Source organism: Sinocyclocheilus anshuiensis, unplaced genomic scaffold (assembly GCF_001515605.1).
Source record: "Sinocyclocheilus anshuiensis isolate Anshui unplaced genomic scaffold, SAMN03320099.WGS_v1.1 scaffold1396, whole genome shotgun sequence".
In the NCBI taxonomy this organism is placed as follows: Eukaryota; Metazoa; Chordata; class Actinopteri; order Cypriniformes; family Cyprinidae; genus Sinocyclocheilus; species Sinocyclocheilus anshuiensis.
In genome coordinates, this window is record NW_015544208.1 from 163,967 (window position 1) to 183,459 (window position 19,493).

At 36.7% G+C, this 19,493-nt stretch overlaps 1 protein-coding gene across 5 annotated transcripts in view; it reads right to left on the bottom strand.

The window, feature by feature from the left end:
• Positions 1 to 1,671: 1,671 nt before the first annotated feature.
• The window catches only part of LOC107697055 (proto-oncogene tyrosine-protein kinase Yrk-like), a 21,746-nt gene continuing 3,924 nt past the window's right edge, over positions 1,672 to 19,493 (bottom strand). The window contains exons 2-13 of one of the 5 annotated variants that reach the window (XM_016497696.1): positions 13,571 to 13,607; positions 11,110 to 11,371; positions 10,903 to 11,005; positions 10,597 to 10,695; positions 10,404 to 10,507; positions 9,292 to 9,441; positions 6,127 to 6,282; positions 5,364 to 5,543; positions 4,661 to 4,737; positions 4,063 to 4,216; positions 3,645 to 3,776; positions 1,672 to 3,125 (exon numbers count right to left, since the gene is read on the bottom strand). In XM_016497696.1, the coding sequence (XP_016353182.1) occupies positions 2,917 to 3,125; positions 3,645 to 3,776; positions 4,063 to 4,216; positions 4,661 to 4,737; positions 5,364 to 5,543; positions 6,127 to 6,282; positions 9,292 to 9,441; positions 10,404 to 10,507; positions 10,597 to 10,695; positions 10,903 to 11,005; positions 11,110 to 11,320 (1,575 nt within the window). In that variant the 5' untranslated portion in view covers positions 11,321 to 11,371; positions 13,571 to 13,607 and the 3' untranslated portion in view covers positions 1,672 to 2,916. Of the gene's footprint in view, positions 3,126 to 3,644; positions 3,777 to 4,062; positions 4,217 to 4,660; positions 4,738 to 5,363; positions 5,544 to 6,126; positions 6,283 to 7,626; positions 7,792 to 9,291; positions 9,442 to 10,403; positions 10,508 to 10,596; positions 10,696 to 10,902; positions 11,006 to 11,109; positions 11,372 to 13,570; positions 13,608 to 19,493 lie in introns of all 5 variants that reach the window. The other 4 variants (XM_016497695.1, XM_016497694.1, XM_016497693.1 and 1 more) reach the window with 4 other exon arrangements.

Consider the following 19,493-nt stretch of genomic DNA (forward strand, 5'->3'; position numbering starts at 1 on the left):
GCTGCACATGCTAAAGCTGCCATCAGTCTTCTGATGGAGAACTTCACACCCCACACAACTCCACACACCACTGACAAATCAGTCCACATATCACATGTGTGTACACGTGGCTGTACCTGAGAATATCTAGTAGTGAGAAGTCTCTCATTTCTCAGTTGTTGTTACTTAATTTAATGTTTAAAAACTTTATGCGTGTGCTTTAACATATATTTATTCCTTTTTTTTTTTTTTTTTTGTAAAGGTACAATGAAACCGAGCAGTGACTGAGGCTGTCAGTCACTAACATTATGCCCAACGTATTCTATTGTGTCCCATGGAATAAAGAAAGTCATACAGGTTTGGAACAACATAAGGTGATTCATTTCTGGGTGGACTATCTCTTTAAAAACTGAATGATGTCCTTTAATGATGGAACACAATATATAACGTCCTTTATAAGAACTGTGGGCCGTGAATAATATAATAGCTGAATCTATTAGAGATCTAGACATTGTCAAAGATCACAGTCCAATAGTGTCTCTCCTCTACTCTCCAGTAATCAAATTTTCTTTGAATTTTCTTTCATGGTCCAAGCTCTTTCAACATTCCCTTTACCATTTAAAAAATTGGACTTGGAGAAATGTATATCTATATTCTTTGGCTGTCCTAATAACATTGCACTGTGACTAATTGGAGTTTTATTTAATTGCATTGATGTATTCAGTTGTGCTGCGCCTATAGCACCCGGTGGGCCCCCAGAGAACTCCTTTGTTGTTTTGATTATAGCATTATATAGACACATACACAATGCCAGTAGTATTTTCATACACAGGTTAGGGACATTGAGCTTCATATTATGTTGGAAAAATAAAACATTTTGCACCTCACTATAAAACGGGTAGACGTTTAAAAAGTGTTCAAATAATAAAAGAAAATTTCATACAAAAAGAGAGAGAGAAAATTAAATAACTTCGGGAAGAAGTGTTTACTTAATAGATGTGTATTCTAAATGAGAAATAAACAGCCTGAAATCTAAAAACACAGCTTGCACGAAGAAATTCAGCTCAAAACAAAGTCAAGCTACAATAATTTGCATATCTGAAGCTACACAGCTGTTAAGTACCTGCTCCACCACCTATATTCCTTTTTTTTCCCCATAACATCTGATTTTTATAAATGGGGACAAATGCTGAAATGTGCTAGAAATTAATCATCAACACACACATCCCCAGGGCTGCAGAGGAACACGCTACCCTGCTGCAGCAAAATGTAGATGCAACAAGCGGTTTAATTTATAAACGTAAAATTCAAATCTGCAGCAAGAACAAAGTGCCAGCTCAGTGCAGGTACAGGATGTACCATCATGACTACAAACCCCAGCAGGATAATTAATAAACCAATACTGCATACTAAACCCTGCACATCTCCAAGTCTCCACATCGGTTCTTCTGCCATCTTGTGGACAGTAAAGTGGAGCGCATATTAATGCAGCCGCGAGCAATTGAGCGTTTTTCTGTCTTTGAGATTCTTTACAGCAGAATTTGGATTTGCCTGTTGAATCAATGATTCTGTCATTTTTCTGTTCATTACTGAAGCTGCTTTATTGTATAAAGCACTATATAAATAAAGGTGAGAGCATCCTGCAAGTGTATGATGTGCATGCAGAGTAAAAGAAACAAGTAAGACGCATGGGTTCAGTAAGCTCAGTATAATAAAATGGCACAAACATTACATAACTGTAATACACATTCTTCAGTTCAGGGTTACAGTCTATCCCTGTAGAATATCACTGACCCCGAATAAGGGCACAGCTTTGATATCCACTTAAATTATAAACCAAATCATTGAGATATGAAGTAAAAAGTAAAATACAGTGTAAAATGCAGGAAACAATAAAAAAACAGTAGTTTTCTTCTCATTTTAAAAGACAGCTCTTAAGGAAGTCTTTTCTGAATGTCAATACAGTGTCTTTAAAGGCACAATAAAGCCCACTATTATACAACAGAACTGCTCTCTAATAAGATAATACAGGATTGTTAGATTTGAAGTTAAACAAAAAGGATTATTAGAAAGCAATAACATGACTAGCTAAGTGATCACGGCCTAGAGAAACAAATTCAAGACTATAAAGACATTTCAAGGCACATCCTGGCTAGCTGTGCATTGAGACTTATACACTATTATTTAAAGATTTCATTTTTGTTTACTTTTTGCCAGTTAAAAAAGGAAAGACTGAATTGTTCCATTCAAAAATGCACATTCAGAAGCTGAATCGTATGTAAAAAAAAAATTAAATTAAATTAAAAAAAAAAGGTTCATGTGGCCTTGCTCTTGAGCTGGAAGAGCTTTCTCTGTTATTGGAGTTTAGACCTGTATATCACATTAATCACAAAACATACCACCGATTAGATAAGCCTGTAAAAAATCTCAGTTATCCAGGTCACTGTTGAATGCCTAGTAGAGATTCTTATGTTCTACCTGTATATCAGAGCAAAATGTTCTCCACTAGGCACCCATTAGAAATGACTTGAATAATCTACAAGAGACAGAACATTCAAATACAGTGGTGGATATAGTAATACGATTGAATAGGTAACTAATTGCTATTGTTTTAATGGAGAGATGAAGCATTAATATGGTGTATTAATATGTGCTGTTGTATTTTAAGTTAAAGAACCAACATTAACATTGACCATTGTATTACTTCAGACTTATAAAGTGACCCAATCTTGCAGTTTGAGAGCAGTATCTTGGAAAGTTTTTTTCAGTTTGAAGTACAGAATGAGGAATTGCACTAAAGCATGTTCAGATGGAGCTTGTGATTGCAGGGCCATGGATCAAAATCAGTTTATGGAGGTATTGTGATAGAAAGTAAAGGCAATTGCATCTTTCCTGAAGGATATATTGAGCTAATGCACTTAGGTGTATATGCGTCTATCACAGGTTTTCTCCAGGCTGGTACTGGGGTTCAGTAGCAGTAAAGTAGTCCTCCAGGAAGCTCTGCAGGTACTCAAAGGTGTGCCTCTCGTCAGGATCCTTCCGCCAGCACTGCAGCATCAACTCATGCAGAGATGCCGGGCAGCCCTGCGGACACGGCATTCGATATCCACGCTCCACCTGCTCCAGAACCTCTCTGTTGTTCATCCCTACACAAATTCATACATACAGAAACTAAAACATATTTGTGCAGCAACAGGTGATCCACATGAATAGGGGGAAAAAAACAAATAAACCTTTTTTCTATAATTCAACAAATGAAAGTGCTTTCAAACAATGTGCTTAACCTTCAGAAAATGTTGACTGTCACTCTCTATAGGTCGAACTAAATATTAATATTTTATTTTTGATTTTTATCTTGTTAACAAAATGCAGAACATCAAAACAGTTTGAAATTAGTTTATTTTTTATTAAAAACACTTAAAATGCTAATGTTTTTATGTAAACTATAAAAATAAAAATTTTAAAATAAAAAGTTTATATTTGTATTAGGGCTGTGCAAAAAAATAGAATGTGATTGTCATGCGCATGCTGCTCCATCTGAAAGCACGTGATGGAGATTTACTACTAATCACAGATTTTTTGCACAGCCCTAATCTGTATACAAGAGAAAGGAGCAAACAGACAGTGTATAAAAGTGTAGCCATAGTGGTTCAGTGAAGACACACCTGGGTAAGGCACTCTGCCCTTGGTGATGAGCTCAGTCAACAGGATACCAAAAGACCACACATCTGATTTGATGGTAAATTTACCATAAAGAGCAGCCTCTGGGGCAGTCCACTTTATCGGAAACTTTGCTCCTATAATACGAGAATCAAGACAATCTGTTCAGCACATTGAATCATGATTTATGAAAATTACAGATCAAATAGAAAGCATAGCAGTCCAAAATGGAGTAATGAAAGATGAAAATTGTAGTGCAGTAAAATGAATATTAGAACAAAATGAGCTGGAATGAAATCGAGTAGAGGCCAAGGAAGAGATAAATAACGTTTGATAGTATCAAATAAAGGAGGAAACTCTGGCAGATTGTAGAAATATGCTGAGTAGATTAAGATCAAGTTTGGGTCATAGATTGTGAATGACCTTGTCTAGCTGTGTACTCATTGTCCTCGATAAGTCTAGCAAGCCCAAAGTCTGCAATCTTACAGACCAGACCGTCTCCAACCAGGATATTGGCAGCTCGCAGGTCTCTGTGGATGTAGTTCATCCGCTCAATATAGGCCATGCCTGCAGCAATCTAGAAGAAATAAAAGCACTTTCATCACCATACTTAAAAAGGGAGATTGATAATAGTTTTAATAAAGACATGCTCTCAAGATGCTTCTTAGAGCTTATCTGAAGGACTGGCATATTTGTTTGAGGCATCTTATGTCTTCTATGGTTTGAAGGTTTTAGAGTGATTGACCCTGTGCAGAATGTCTATGGTACATGGTTCTCTTATAACCAGTTGTGTACATTTCATGCTAATATAAATCCTACAGGCTGAATCCTTAATCGATCCAGGATCTGAATATCTACGGCCTTGATTATGATATATTACAAGATTAATTTGTTCAGGAATTGTTCTAAATAAGAAATGGTTCTTGGTTCCAAACTTAACCATGTGACAACACTTCTGAAGGACTGTCTCAGTAATGGATAATACATTTTTGCTAGATATTTGTTGACTGAGGAGCCTTACCTGGGCTGCCATATCCACAAGTTGAGGCAATTTTAGATTTCTGCCATCTCCATCTTTCAAGAAGTCCAACAAGCTTCCTAAATCACAAAAGCATCAAGGAAAAATTGTACATATACCTTTATATAAAATAAATTATTTAATTTAAATTATTTTGTAATATTTATATAATACAGAAACATACATTATCATTCAAAAATTTGGGGTCAGTACATTTTTTTATACTTTTATTCTGCATTAAATTGATCAAAAGTGACAGTAAAGACAATTCCATTTCGAATAAATGCTGTTCTTCTGAACTTTCTATTAATCAAAGAACCCTGAAAAAATGCATCACAGTTCCCACAAAAATATTAAGCATCCAAAACTGTTTTCAACATGGATAACAATAAGAAATGTATCTTCAATCGCAAATCAGCGTATTAGAATGATTTCTGAAGGATCATGTGACACTGAAGACTGGAGTAATGACTGCTAAAAATTCAGCTTTGCCATCACAGAAATAGTTATTTTAAATTGAAATAATATTTCACAAAATTACTGTTTTCGCTGTATTTTTGATCAAGTAAATGCAGCCTTGATGAGCATAAGAGATTTCTTTCAAAAACATTAAAACATTTTACCAACCACAAACCTTTGAATGCTAATGCATATAAACATTTTGGCTTTGTATTCACTCAGACGACATTCTTATAACTGTCCATACCTTGACTCATGAACTCAGTGATGATGTAGATGGGCTCCTCAGACACCACAGCATACAGCTGTACCAGTTTATCATGACGGAGCCTCTTCATGATCTGGGCCTCATCCAGGAAGGCCTCTGGAGACATGGTGCCTGGCTTCAGGGTCTTCACTGCAACTTTAGTTGTGCCATTCCACATGCCTACACATTGAAATAGTGTCAGACACAGCTGGAAGAGCTATTTAAACATGGCAAGGGACGAAAGGGACGTTTAAGGGACGAAAGAATGGGATAAAGAGAAACAGATGGAATATGGCCACACACCAAAGCAACAGGAAGCTGGGATTGCTGCAGACAACACAACACTCAGCTCCTGGGAAAGAGCTGAACTTTTTTTTTTTTTTTTTTTAATTCGAAAGTGCTGTTGCATTTTTAATATCACAATGAACATTGACACAGTGCTAAAATGCTATTGAGGTTTGGCTGACGTTGCACTATATTGGGGATTAGCTGACAGTTCAGAACCATAGACTGATGCTTGGCAAAGCAGGGTCAATCACAGCATTTTGAATGTTCAGCATTGTGAACGGCCCACAAACCTTTTCATATTCTCTTGTCATTATGACTGCATTGACCAAATTTTAGAAAACATATTGATTAAAACAGACATAGGAAAACATGCTAAAGTGGCGAAGAAAGCCAGTGCGCCTTTGGAAACACTGGCTGTAGCATTAGCAAATGCAGACATGGAGATCAACACTGGGTATCGTCGTATCCCTCTCACCCATCCAGACGTCGCCAAAACAACCCTGACCCAACTTCCTGTTGAGCTGCAATGTTTCCCGGGCGATCTCCCAGGCGTCCCGCCCTAAACCCATAGTTTGGGGCGTGGCATTTGGACAGGCTTTAGTCAAGTAGCAACATAAACCATCATTACTACCTATTGGAGGTGTTGAAAGAGAGAAAGAGGGAGGGGGGATGGAAAAGGAGGGAAACAGAGTGGCATGCAATGTTAGAAGGACCAGAGGGAGAGAACAAAAACAGCACAGCCTTTACGTTATATCCCTGACCTCCAATCCTTCATCTTCAGCGCCTTGCAAAATAGTTTGGACCTCTTTTCACAGTTTACTACAATGGAAGTATTCTAAAACATTTTATTGTAAACTTTTAAAGATTTTTTTCAACTGAAATAAACACAGGATAATTGCCTTATAATGAGAGAATCATTTAGAGAGATATTTCACCAAAAATGAAAAAATTCTGTTTTTCCCTAAAATTCTAGGGGTGGGCGATATACTGGTAGACACGATTAACCAGTAGAAATTTGTCAACCTGAAGAGATTTTGGACTATCATCTCTGCTGCTTTACACACTCACGTGATGTTGCTGTGCTACGTGGTCATAAAAACTTATCGTTTGCATGGAATTGATGTTAAAAAAACAAGTGATTTTAAGCCGTTAAAACACAAACAGCAGTGGGAGAACTCATTTTGCTATATGCGCACGCTGTATGAAAGACAAAAGAAAGAAAACACATGTGCAACACAGTATATTGGATCCAGGTAGCTCTTAAAGTGACAGCAGTCTGATATTCCTGTCTGTCATTCATGTTAATCAAACAACAAAAGGGAGAAAATCTCTCACTGCTCTTGACTAAATCCCTTTTGTAACTTTAATAAGAAGAAATATATTTAATTTATACAGTGAAGAATATGCAGTGTTTTTATGCATTTGATTACTTTATACAATGTGTGTAGCATTTCTTATTTGTTCTACTGTAGTTTATTTGTCCAATTGCTTGTAATTAGTTTCTTATTCTTACATAATCGCTGTTTACTTGTCTTCAGTGAGCTGGAGTTAGTTTTTCTTAAATTTAGGATAGTATTAGTTCTTTTGTGATATTGACACTGGTGACAAGAATTATGAAATTGCTATGGTATCAAAGATTTTGATATCATAAAGACCTTATTTAAAGCAAAAATAACTATATTGTGATATATACCATTACCATGAAATCAAATGACTCATATCGTGATATAAGATTTTGGTCATATTGTCCACCCCTTCAACATTCTTTAAAATATCTTTTGTGTTTCGCAGGAGAAATAAAGTCAATCATGTTACGACATGAGAGCAACGATGTAAACGATGACAGAATTTTAATTTTTGGATGAACTAGCTCTTTAAAAAATTTTATATAAATTGCAAGGCTCTGTACCACAGGCAGGATGGGCAAGGCGTGCGAGTTTTGTTCCCTCCTTCCCATGCTTTTAGTGGTTCCTACCCATCCACACTTCACCAAACTGGCCATTGCCCAGTTTCTTAATGAGCTGAAGTGATTCCCTGGGAATCTCCCAAACATCCTTAGTCTTCACTGACAGGTCAGCCAGCTTAGGCATGCCCCGCCTACAGCTGCCAATCAAACAGCAGCACAGCCCTGCTGCACGCTCTAAAGAACAGAGTACGGAGAAAAGAAAGACACAGATAGATACGAGAGGAGACAGAGATGCAAAGAAGACACAAACAGCAGGCTATATAAAACAAACATTTACAAATACACAAAATGCTGTCCAAATCAGATTAAAGCAGCACTCACAAGCACACATATGCATGAAAAACCTGAATGATACATGTTCACTCAGCAGAGGGCGACAGAGATCACTGACAGTCAGTGGCTGTAGCAGCATGTCAGACTGTTGCTGGGTTGAGTTATGCTAAAGGTGTTAAATCATGTAAAGTATTATTTTATAGTATAGCAATTATAATTCTATGAAATATAATAATAATAATTATTATTGTAGTATAAAGACCAGATGGATTAATCAGCTCATATCAACACTTATTGTGTTAACATCAATTTGTGATAGTGTTTTTACTGTCTACAACTGTTTGAAAGAAGCCTGTTATGCTCACCAAGGCTGCATTTATTTGGTCACAAATACAGTAAAATTGTGAAATATTATTATAATTTAATATGTGTTTTTTATTTGAATATATTTTAAAATCAAATTTATTCTTGTGATGGCAAGGCTGAATTTTCAGAATCATTACTCCAGTCTTCAGCGCCACATGATCCTTCAGAAATTCGAATATGATGATTTGGTCCTCAAGCAACAGTTGTGCTGCCTAATATCTTTATGGAAATCATGATATATTTTTCAGTATTATTGGATGAACAGAAATGTCAAAAGAACAGCATTTAATTGAAATGGAAATATTTTGAAACATCATAAATGTCTTTACTGTCACTTTTATTTAATTCAGTGTGTCTTACTGATCACAAACTTTTGAACGGTAGTGTACATCAGTGTATGCTAGTGTTCAGTCTAACTTATTAATTAGGGATCAGCACTACTCCAGTTCATTTCAATTAAAGCAGCAGATTGGTAAAAATTTAGATTAGTAAATTTCAATACGTAGAGTAGAAACTAAGGGAAAATTGTTTAGCACTTAAAACTGAAAGTAACTGTTCTGTGGTAATGGTTTGCCCCATATTTGGGGTGGTAGGTGGCCCAACTTTAGTTTTACAGTTGAAGTGGTCTATCTGAGAAGAACCTCTGTATTCATGAGAGTATATGTGCATGTGGGTGTGTGTGAGTGACTAGATTCAACAATAACAGTGAAACAGGAAGGCTGATAGCGCCAGACTGACAGGCTGAGTAGGGGCATCACTAACAGAACTGATCAAAATTATGCACTCAGCCGAAGCAGAGAAGTCATTGGGCAACAAAAGAGGAAATGAAGATGGGCAAAGATAAACTGACCTGCTGATAACTTTATTCGCAGTAAATACCAACACGCCACATACAGAGCCACTAAACAATGCTTCCTTCTGAGGAAATTCTTTAATATAGACAAAATCTATATAAAAAAAAAACTTTGAAAAGTACTGTCATGCATTTTGAAATCACAGTATGTTAAGGGTGAGGTGTACATGTATTGCACTGACCTGTATAATGCTCCACCAGCTCCTGGACGGTATCAAACTGTGTCCTTGTTGTGATGTAATAACCGCCATTGTCCAACTTCCTAATTTTATAGTGCTTGACATGATCGCCCTTCACATCATCCCAGTCTCTGATCGACAAAGAGTATGCTCCTAAAGAGGGGGCGAAAAGATGCTCTCAAATTTGTTGGCGAGATGAAATCAATGGATTTAAAACCATTTTTATTAATAAAAAAATATTAGAAAGAATTAACAAATTTCTTTTCAGTCAGCAATAAACAACTGCACTGGCATTTAGGTATTGTTGTGTCATTTTGTTTGAACTTCTCGTTCTGGGCTTCTATTGAAATAAACTGCATTACAGAACCTCCATTATTCTACAGTATTGAGCACCATTATTGTGCAGATATTTCTCCAGCTTTTTTTGCATGTTTCCTATCGTTGTACTTTCTGAATGGCACTGTAAGAGAAATTATGTAAACTAAATGTTTTTCTATGCACTAATAGTAGGCTATAAATGTTAATTCAAAGGATTATTTAAATATATTTAACAGTTCAGTTTAAAACACTGCTGACACTTTCATTTACTGTTCAAAAGTTGGGGTCGGCAACAGCAATATTGTGAAATATTACCGTATTACAATTTAATATAGCCGTTTATTATTTAAATATATTTTTTATTATTAATTATATTAATATATATACTGTATATATATATATATATATAAATTATTTTCTGATGAATATAAAGTTAAAAAGAACAGCATTTATTTGAAATAGAAACCATTTGTAACAGAGTAAAAAGTCTGTACTGTTACTTTTGATCAATTTAATACATCCTTGCTGAACAAAAGCATTCATTCAAATTTTTTTTACTAATCCCAAGCTTTTGAATGGTAGCATTTATGCACATATATTTCCCATTTACACAAACTGCAGAAACCAATAATTGCACAATTTATTTTCTTTCCTTAAAAAAATGAATGTGTTAACATGTTAGCTACAAAAAAAAAAAAGAGATTATTCACAATACTACATAACATCACATATATGTCTCTCTACTGAATGCAAAATGTAAATATAAACACTGATAAATTAACTTTAAAATCATTTACCTTTTGTAGTCTCGCTTTCTCGTATTAAGAATGTCCCTCTAGGATTGTTCTGCGCTAACAACTGTCGTTCTGCATCCTTCCGGCCCATCTTCCCAAAATACCACCTGTGTGGACAAACACCAATAATGCACTTTAAAGCTTGCATATAATGTCATTATAAATTCCTGAAATAGCATGTTCACATGTAACTCACTCCTCAGCTTGTATGGAGTCCACAGGGGCCACATAGTTACTAGGAATGTAGCCAGACTTCCCTGTGTCCAGAGAACGAGCCTCCCACCAGTCACCCTCGCTGTGGAGGGACAGGGGACAGAGAAAAAAAATATCAAAAAGTGGTACAAACAGACGAGAAGAAAGGAAATGAGACAGAAAGAGGGACAAGGGGAACAACAGAGAGAGAAGCAAGGCAAAAAAGTTAGAAATGTCTGGTATTTGTGGTTTATTTGTGGTTTTAAAAGACTGTGTGAATCTTATTCTAACTGTCCTGCTTTGAACTCACGTATTGTTGATAATATGGAACTTTTCTCCTTTCTGGAAGCTCAGGTCATCCTCTGTACGTGCATCATAGTCATAAAGGGCTATAAAGAGCGTTACACCGCCTCCTGAACAAACACACAACATAATTGGTTTAAGGGAAGTAACGCTGTTATCTACTCTGTCATGATACAACACGGAAAATCACACCTCAACAGACACTTTTACACACCTGTGATGGGGGCTGGGCGGGACGAGTTGAAATTGGATGAGGGAGCAGGGTTGGAAAAATCATTAAAGTTGGGGATAATCCCAGAATTAAAAGTGGGATCTGCGATGTAACGGGAGGGTTCTAATGCCTGGGTCCCATTGCCTGTGTCACACGAGTTGGGACTCGACACAGCTTTACTGGCCTTCCTCTGCTTACAGCAAGCACAGCCCATAATATTCAATATTTTTAAAGCACACAGCTCATCACCCTGGAAACAGAGCTTCTTCCCATAGAAACAAGATAAAGAAGAATTAATTAGACACAGTATTATTTAGTAGGTTACTTGATATTTAATGCAATAACATTGGGTTTAAGGTGTGACTTAAAGGGTTAGTTCACCCAAAAATGAAAATTAGCCTTTGCCCTCGAGGGATCCTAGATGTATATGACTTTCTTCTTTTAATTTAAGGGTTAAAAGTTAAATAAGCATTAAACTTTTATTACTATTGTAATAGTGTAATATTTTACTGTAAAATAAAAAACTGAATATTTTATAATAATTTCTGTAATAGCTGTAAAATTTAAATACTAATATTTTAGTCTTAATTTCTGAGCTTTCAAATATTATTTTAAACCATCAAGCTTTTATTTCAGTGGAAAACCACAGGGAGACCTTAAAACTTCTCTTTTGCGGACAATAGCCGGTTTATAAGCACTTCTCACACAAAGTTTAGGAAGATGGTTGGTGCATGTTGTATTGTGCTAAAAGCATGCTATCCACCTTATTTTTCAATGCAGAAGCAAGCTGTTTTCTGTAAATGTGCAAGACTTCCGGGTCATTAGCCGCCGTAGAGAAATAACGAGAAGAATAACAAAGTGCAGTAAACAGTAAAACTGTTTGCACTACAAATCAGTGTGTTCATAGTTAAGACAATACATTAAATTAATAAGGTAAGACACACCAGTTTGCAATATCAAGCAGCAAAACAAGCTGTTTTGCACAGCTGAAAACAGCTGGAAGCTAGAAACAAGATAAAGAAGAATTAATTAGACACAGTATTATTTAGTAGGTTACTTGATATTTAATGCAATAACATTGGGTTTAAGGTGTGACTTAAAGGGTTAGTTCACCCAAAAATGAAAATTAGCCTTTGCCCTCGAGGGATCCTAGATGTATATGACTTTCTTCTTTCAGACGAATCCGATCAGAGTTAAATTAAAAATTGCCCTGGCCCCTCCAAGCGTTATCATTGCAGTGGGTGGGTGTTTCTGTTGAACAGTGCACAAGACGTCAAATAAGGCGCGCAATCCGTAATAAAACGTGCCTCACACGGCTCCGGGGCGTGAATAAAGGCCTCCTGTAGCGAATCCATGCGTTTTTGTAAGAAAAATATCCATATTTCAAACATAATAAACACTTTTCTATCACTTCCGCTACCTGTCATACACGGAAGCCATTCCGGCGGATGACGTAGGACGTCGGCGTTGCGTGATTAGTGATGAACGAGGAGAGAGAACAAAACAAAACGCCGGTCATGAATTAGAAGTACAAACCGAGGATTTGTAAAGAAAAATTACGCTTTATGGTCCACGTCTTGTGGATTGTTGAAAAAAACACCCACCCACTGCAATGGTAGAGCTTGGAATAGCCAGGACAATTTTTAATATAACTCCGATTGGATTCGTCTGAAAGATGAAAATCATATACACATAGGATTTCTCGAGGGTGAGTAAAACACAGGCTAATTTTCATTTTTGGGTGAACTAACCCTTTAAGTTAGGACTGCACGATTTGGGGGGGGAATCAAATTGTTATTAAAAATGTATAAAATAACTCTCTCTCTCGCTCTCTCTCTATATATATATATATATATATAGCATGCTATCCACCTTATTTTTCAATGCAGAAGCAAGCTGTTTTCTGTAAATGTGCAAGACTTCCGGGTCATTAGCCGCCGTAGAGAAATAACGAGAAGAATAACAAAGTGCAGTAAACAGTAAAACTGTTTGCACTACAAATCAGTGTGTTCATAGTTAAGACAATACATTAAATTAATAAGGTAAGACACACCAGTTTGCAATATCAAGCAGCAAAACAAGCTGTTTTGCACAGCTGAAAACAGCTGGAAGCAAGATGACACCAGAAGCCAGACACATTACATTTACAAATGGTGTGTAAAACAACACAGTGCTGTGCTACACTGTAAAACACACAGCACATGTATTTATTTCATTTGTGTTTAATTAACCACACACTAAGTCATATCACCATTTAATTTTTCTTTTGAATCGTGAAGCCCTAGCTTGAGTGTTCAAATTGATTTTGGGGTCTCTGTATGGTAATGATCTTTATGTTATTACATGACATGGGTTTGTCAATGTTGAGAAGGTTTTCTACTATGTTTCTCGCAGTGGTCGGTATGTAAATGTAATGAATGAACTGTGGGAGCGTAAGGCTGATGTAATCAGATTCGGCTCTCACCAGATCCGCACATCAGCTTTCCATACACACCATCTTCCTGGGGAGAAAGAGAAAGATGGAGAGAGCAAGAAAAAGAAAAACACAATGCATTTATATAAGTAACAGACAGTAAGAAAGTGAAATGACTTTATATTTTGTAACAACACTTTTTAGCGTTACTTCCTTTTTCTTTCCTGTCTAGAGAAAGGGAAGTTCTCGGTTAAAATTCCCCTTGAAAATGTATGTGTGTGCACAATGTCCACTCTTTCGCTGTATAAAGCTATGTCCTGTATTTCTATCTGACTGACCATCAGTGGATCAACAGGATGCCAGTTTTGAGAGCGTTTCCTCTCCGGCCTACTAAAGCCTCCCCCTCATTTCCTGCTGAGAGGGGAGAGGGTCCAGCTGCAAAGGGCAACACATTAACAACACATACAGCTCCACCCCTCGAACAATCTGTCCAATCTATGCTTTTCTCTCTGCCTCATGAAAATATTCCAAACTTACTCTAAGATACACATAAACATCCCATCAGAATATATCACAATGCAGACACACACACACTTGCAAACTTGACAAAGACGTCACGCTTACCAAATCAACAATCATCACAAGCTTTTCTTTTCAATAGGTGTGTATAATTTTTGCTGGAGAAAACAATACCGAACTGTTCACCACCCATGCTTATTGTTTCCATTTTTATCATGTCTCTTCAAGAATTTCCCATGATTCCACAAGCCTGTTATCCTATTCATATCTTCAGCCTGTCTATATGCAGAATTACAATGAATAAATTATAAGTGATGATAAAGAACACATCAAATAAAAACAACGGCTTGTGCTATTATCTTATTTTCTGTTCAGATAATCACATGTAATTCAATCTGCACTGATGCAATAGTCTAGAAATAGAAAAAGTGAGTATTGAAAAAGTCCTGACCACTTTTTAAATTCAATGTTTGTTAGAAAGGACTGAACAAAATGTTTGATTAAACAGCTGACCACAAAAAAAGAATAGTTGTTGACAAGTGAATAAAAGCAAATAAGTACATGTGTAAGTAATGAAAAGCAGCTCCTGTTTATAGAGTTTTCTTTAGGTTTTGAGAACTGGAAATACAGGAAGAGCAGGCTGGGTGAGAGAAACGAGGAATGTTTCAGAGACTGCATCAAGTGCAGAAAAAAATCATAACATGCTAAACGTATCAATTTTGCCAAATCAAGCTTAAAAACACTTTTTGATTGGCTTCTATACTTATAAGCCAAATAAACTATAGAGATGCACTTCATGGTGAACACCTCCATCTTTTACTCTTTTTTAGATTGGTCTACGGTCTCTTTAATATGACAAAAGGACTCAGAGGAAAATTGCTCAAAGTTGTCTCTTTCAGAGATCAGGGCCCGTATTCTTAAAGATTCTAAGAATCCTCTCAGAGAGCCCCTAATTTAGCTTAAAAATGTCTAACTAGGAGTCTCAGCTTAAAAGTGATTCAGGACCAATCTGAGAGCAACTTTGAACGAAGAAAAGACAAAAACTTTCATCTTAGTGAGGAGGCGGGGCTGACCCCGTTGCTAACTGTGACACAGTATTTTGAAGACTGTGATTGGTTGGTTGGTTGTCTAAGAAGGAAATAAAAGAGCGCTTTTAAGAGTAGGGTCTATTATAAGCCTTCACTTTGAAATTACAGGCGTAATTTTTCCAGTTTTACCATACTCTCTCTCTCTCACACACACACACACACATTATATATGTATATATATATGAAGAGTTTGGTTCCAAAACGCGATAAACGCCATTTTTGAAAAAATTGCGTTTCTGCCAAAATCAGTATTGTATCTGGTCGGTATTGAAAAGTAAATTTCCATAGTGTTTGGGAACATATCATGCATCATTTAAATACATAATCACATGAAATCAGATAGAAAATAAAATATTTTAGAAACTTTTCTAACCGGCATGCATCTCGCGGTGATCGGTTCTGCGCAGATTTTGCTCATCTCAAACAAGCCTAGTAATTGCGGCGCTTTGAATACACCAGGCATCCTAGTTTTCCTCATCTATTTTGTACGTTGTGATCAACAAACAAACTAAAAAATTAGGGCTGCACGATAAATCGCATGCGATTGTCATGCGCATCTCTTCAGTAAAGCCGGTTCTGTGATTAGTAGTAAATCTCCAACACGTGCTTTCAGATGGAGCGGCATTTAATACACAGAGCCGTATTAAACTGACAAGCTACACAATATCGCGTTCATAATCGAAGGCGATTCATCTGCGATTATGAACGTGATATTGCGTAGCTTGTCAGTGAACTACGGCTCTGTGTAATAACTTTTATATTGATTCAATGGATTTATTGCATTTTGGAAAAAACAAAACAAAAAAACGTGTCATGGATTTATTGCATTTTGGGGAAAAAAATAATACAATTTCATAATAAATCTCTGAAAATCAAAATCTGGATTTGAATTTTTAATGTTATTATAACCTAAAGATGCTATGTGAAAGTTTGAAACAGAAAATAGTGGTTTTCATCTTGCCACTTTCTTGGTAAAGAAAACACATTTTTACTCAAATTAATCAAAATGGATTTATAGCGTTTTGGAACCAAACTCTTCATATTCTTTATTTTTTATTTACCATGCTGTCATACTTAACGTATTTTAAAGGAAATGAACAGTGACACAATAAGGTTCTGAAAGTGCTGTAATTGTTTGTGTGATCACTTTGCTTATAGAAGGTTGTGACAACCCCCAATCATCACTTCATCATCATCACTGCTGCATAGCTGCATTTTTCCAGTTGCCAAATATGTTAATGTAGTTAATGTAGTGATTTACTTCCATTTCTGGCGCTATGGCATTTCTGCGCGGTGTCGGAGATGTTGGCGCATCTCTAATAAGATCGGTCACAAACATGATCCCTGCACGATCTAATGTGTAGCGTCTTATTAACTCACTGTCATGCATTGTGCATTGCAACACATTTCTTCTCCCTCTTCATGTTTTGTCAATTTTCTCCACTTCCAAAAAAACTCTTAAAAGTCCTCGTCCATACTCCTAACAATTTTGGACCTTAAGACCTCTTTTAAGGGTTAAGATGCTTTCTGAATTACTTTTTTCTTTACTAGGATCTTTTCTTTAATTATAAGAGGAAACACCCACATTTCTAAGAAATTTCTTAGAATTTTGTTACTAGGAGCAACTCTTAGCACTAAGATTTTTCATGAATACGGGCCCAGGAGACTTAATGAAGTTCTAAGTTGTCTTTTATTTAAGTGTCAATGTGGTCTCTGCTAAAACTCACAAATAAAAATAGACAAAATGTTGTTGACATTCAGTATGAGCATAGAGCTATGAAATCAATGTGGGTCGCAGCTTAGGTCATTTGAAGTAATTAAAGAAATGTTTGAATTCATATTAAAATCTCCAACGTTTAGGCTTATATTTGGTTCCGATGCTATCTTCGAACCAGAGTTCAATTACACCCCTCTCATCTGTTTCTACATTTCACTTTTTTGACTGAATTATGGTATGTTTGCATCATCTTAGAAAAATTGTGCAATTACCTTTAGGGGTACAACCAGGGCAGTACCCTCCAAGGGATATCTTTGAAACTTATGTACCCCTAAAATGTTCAAAGAAGTACCTAAGGGTATAATACCACTCTAAAGGTACTAATATTCAAATGTTTGGGTCAGATAAAGTACAGAATTGTACAGACAAGTCGTTGTACCCCTAAATGTACAATTTCATCACATTAGCAGTAACTGTTTACCACAGTAGCTAGGTAAAGGTTTAAGAGAAGCTATTTTTGGAAGCATTTCCCTCTTTACCACCACACCACAGACAGAATGGCACTTGAGCTTATCTGCCGCAGGTGCATAACAACAGATGCGAAGAATGCGATATGCTCTCCAAGGGCCGAGACAAGCAGCCATGAGAAATGCACAATAATAAATTGCAAATTATGTGTCATCAATAGGTTCCACAAGTCAGATTGGTTTCATTCCAATTGGAAACTGCACTATAGGTCACATGAACCATTTCTTGCTTTGATAATCACTTTTTTAACTAACTGAATTTTGAAATCAAATAGACGTGTCCGCAACAAAAACTCTAGTATGAAGCTGGCCTTCATTGCAAACTTTGGTATGTTCTGAGCTCAGATGCTGTTGAGATCTGTCCTAAATATTATCAGAGACGCATTAGATTACTGGGGTCTTTTTCTCAGGAGAAATATCTGAGATGCAGGAGACTTTAGCAAAAGTCTCAATTTTCTCTCTGTTTGATCTCAGTGCTGTTTAGCAGAAACAATCGAGATTAAAAAAAGAGGAAGCCAAATTACACAATTCTTCTGTTGTACTATTCACTCTTTTCGATGGAAGCCATTTTAACAGAAGAGAAGAGACGAGTCTACTTCCAGCGTTTAAATATATTCTAGATCAGCGGACACAGACACCACACTTTTTTCTAAAAGTGGTTTGACACGTACACATGCGTTAGCACCATCAGTCACACGTCAACTAAAAAAATGTAATGTAGTGACAAAGTCTTGTTATCCAACAACAAAAAAACGCATTGGTACAGTTGAAAACGAGGACCTTTAAAACCTTTTAAAAGTCTTTTAAACACACTACAGTCCAAAATCCATAATCATCAAAAGTTATTTTAGGTAAGTAGATGAAAAAATATATAACTACAGAATAAACTACACAAAGAAATGAAGATGACTGATCAAACAATAAGGGTCTAAGTTGTTTTATGAAAACGTAATGTAAAAGCACCCAGGGCTGCACACTGGCAAACTCAATATGTATCAAAATGTCAGAGCCCTCTCACATTCTCACCAACCGTAGCATTTACAGCTGTGTCGATAAGAGGAAGTTGCATTTGAGGGTTTGAGGGCTTACCAACAGCACATACAGAAGACCATCTAGTTTGTCACCAGAGCAAAGCACGTAATCAGATCACAACTGAAACAAACCTCGTGAGCATGTATTCAGGTCGTGTGATGAGTGTTGTATGCACCTTTCTGAATTCTAGATAGAGCGAGATGCTTCACCTACAGGCCGATAGATTACTACGAATATACCTGCATGGGAAAGTGGAAGGAAGACGGTGAGAAACTGCGGCTGGACAAAGATGTTCAGCAATAATGGAGGCTACTTTAAATGATGAAATTCATCAGTTTTAACCCCCTCGCACTGACACCTTACAACATACTGGAAGAAACTTAAGTCACAAACACTTGGACACACCTTTCCTGTGAAGTTTTCAGTGGATAAGATAACGCTCCGGTTACTATCGTAACCTCAGTTCCCTGAGAGCGGGAATGAGACATCACGGAGATATTTCTCCGTTATGGGAACTCCTTCCCTTCCAACCTTTCCTGAAGTCCTATTGGCTAACGCCAGTCCAAATGACTGGCCAATTGTGTGTTGAGTTATTTTGAGGGGACAGCAAATGTACACTGTTATACAAGCTGTACACTCACTACTTTACATTGTAGCAAAGTGTCATTTCTTCAGTGTTGTCACATGAAAAGATATAATAACATATTTACAAAAATGTGAGGGGTGTACTCACTTCTGTGAGATACTGTACATACAATTCGGTAGTTTTATTCTGAAAAGAATGACCACTAAAATTCATGGGCCTGAGACAACATCTAAATTATTGGGCCCTTTTTTTTTTGCCTAATAAGTACACTACTGTACATATGACAAGGCCCAGGACAATACTACAGGTTGCCCCACACAAAATACTTTAGTTTTACCATCTCTTTTTCTTTTCTTGCATCTCCTTCATTCTTTGCTTTCCCCACTTCTCCTACACTTAGGGAGAGGAAGTTCCCTCCCCCTCCAACAGGAAGTCTTGTGTGAGTGGAATTGGAATGATAGGACACCGGGAAACAAGCTGCCACACTGCAATACTCTCTCACACA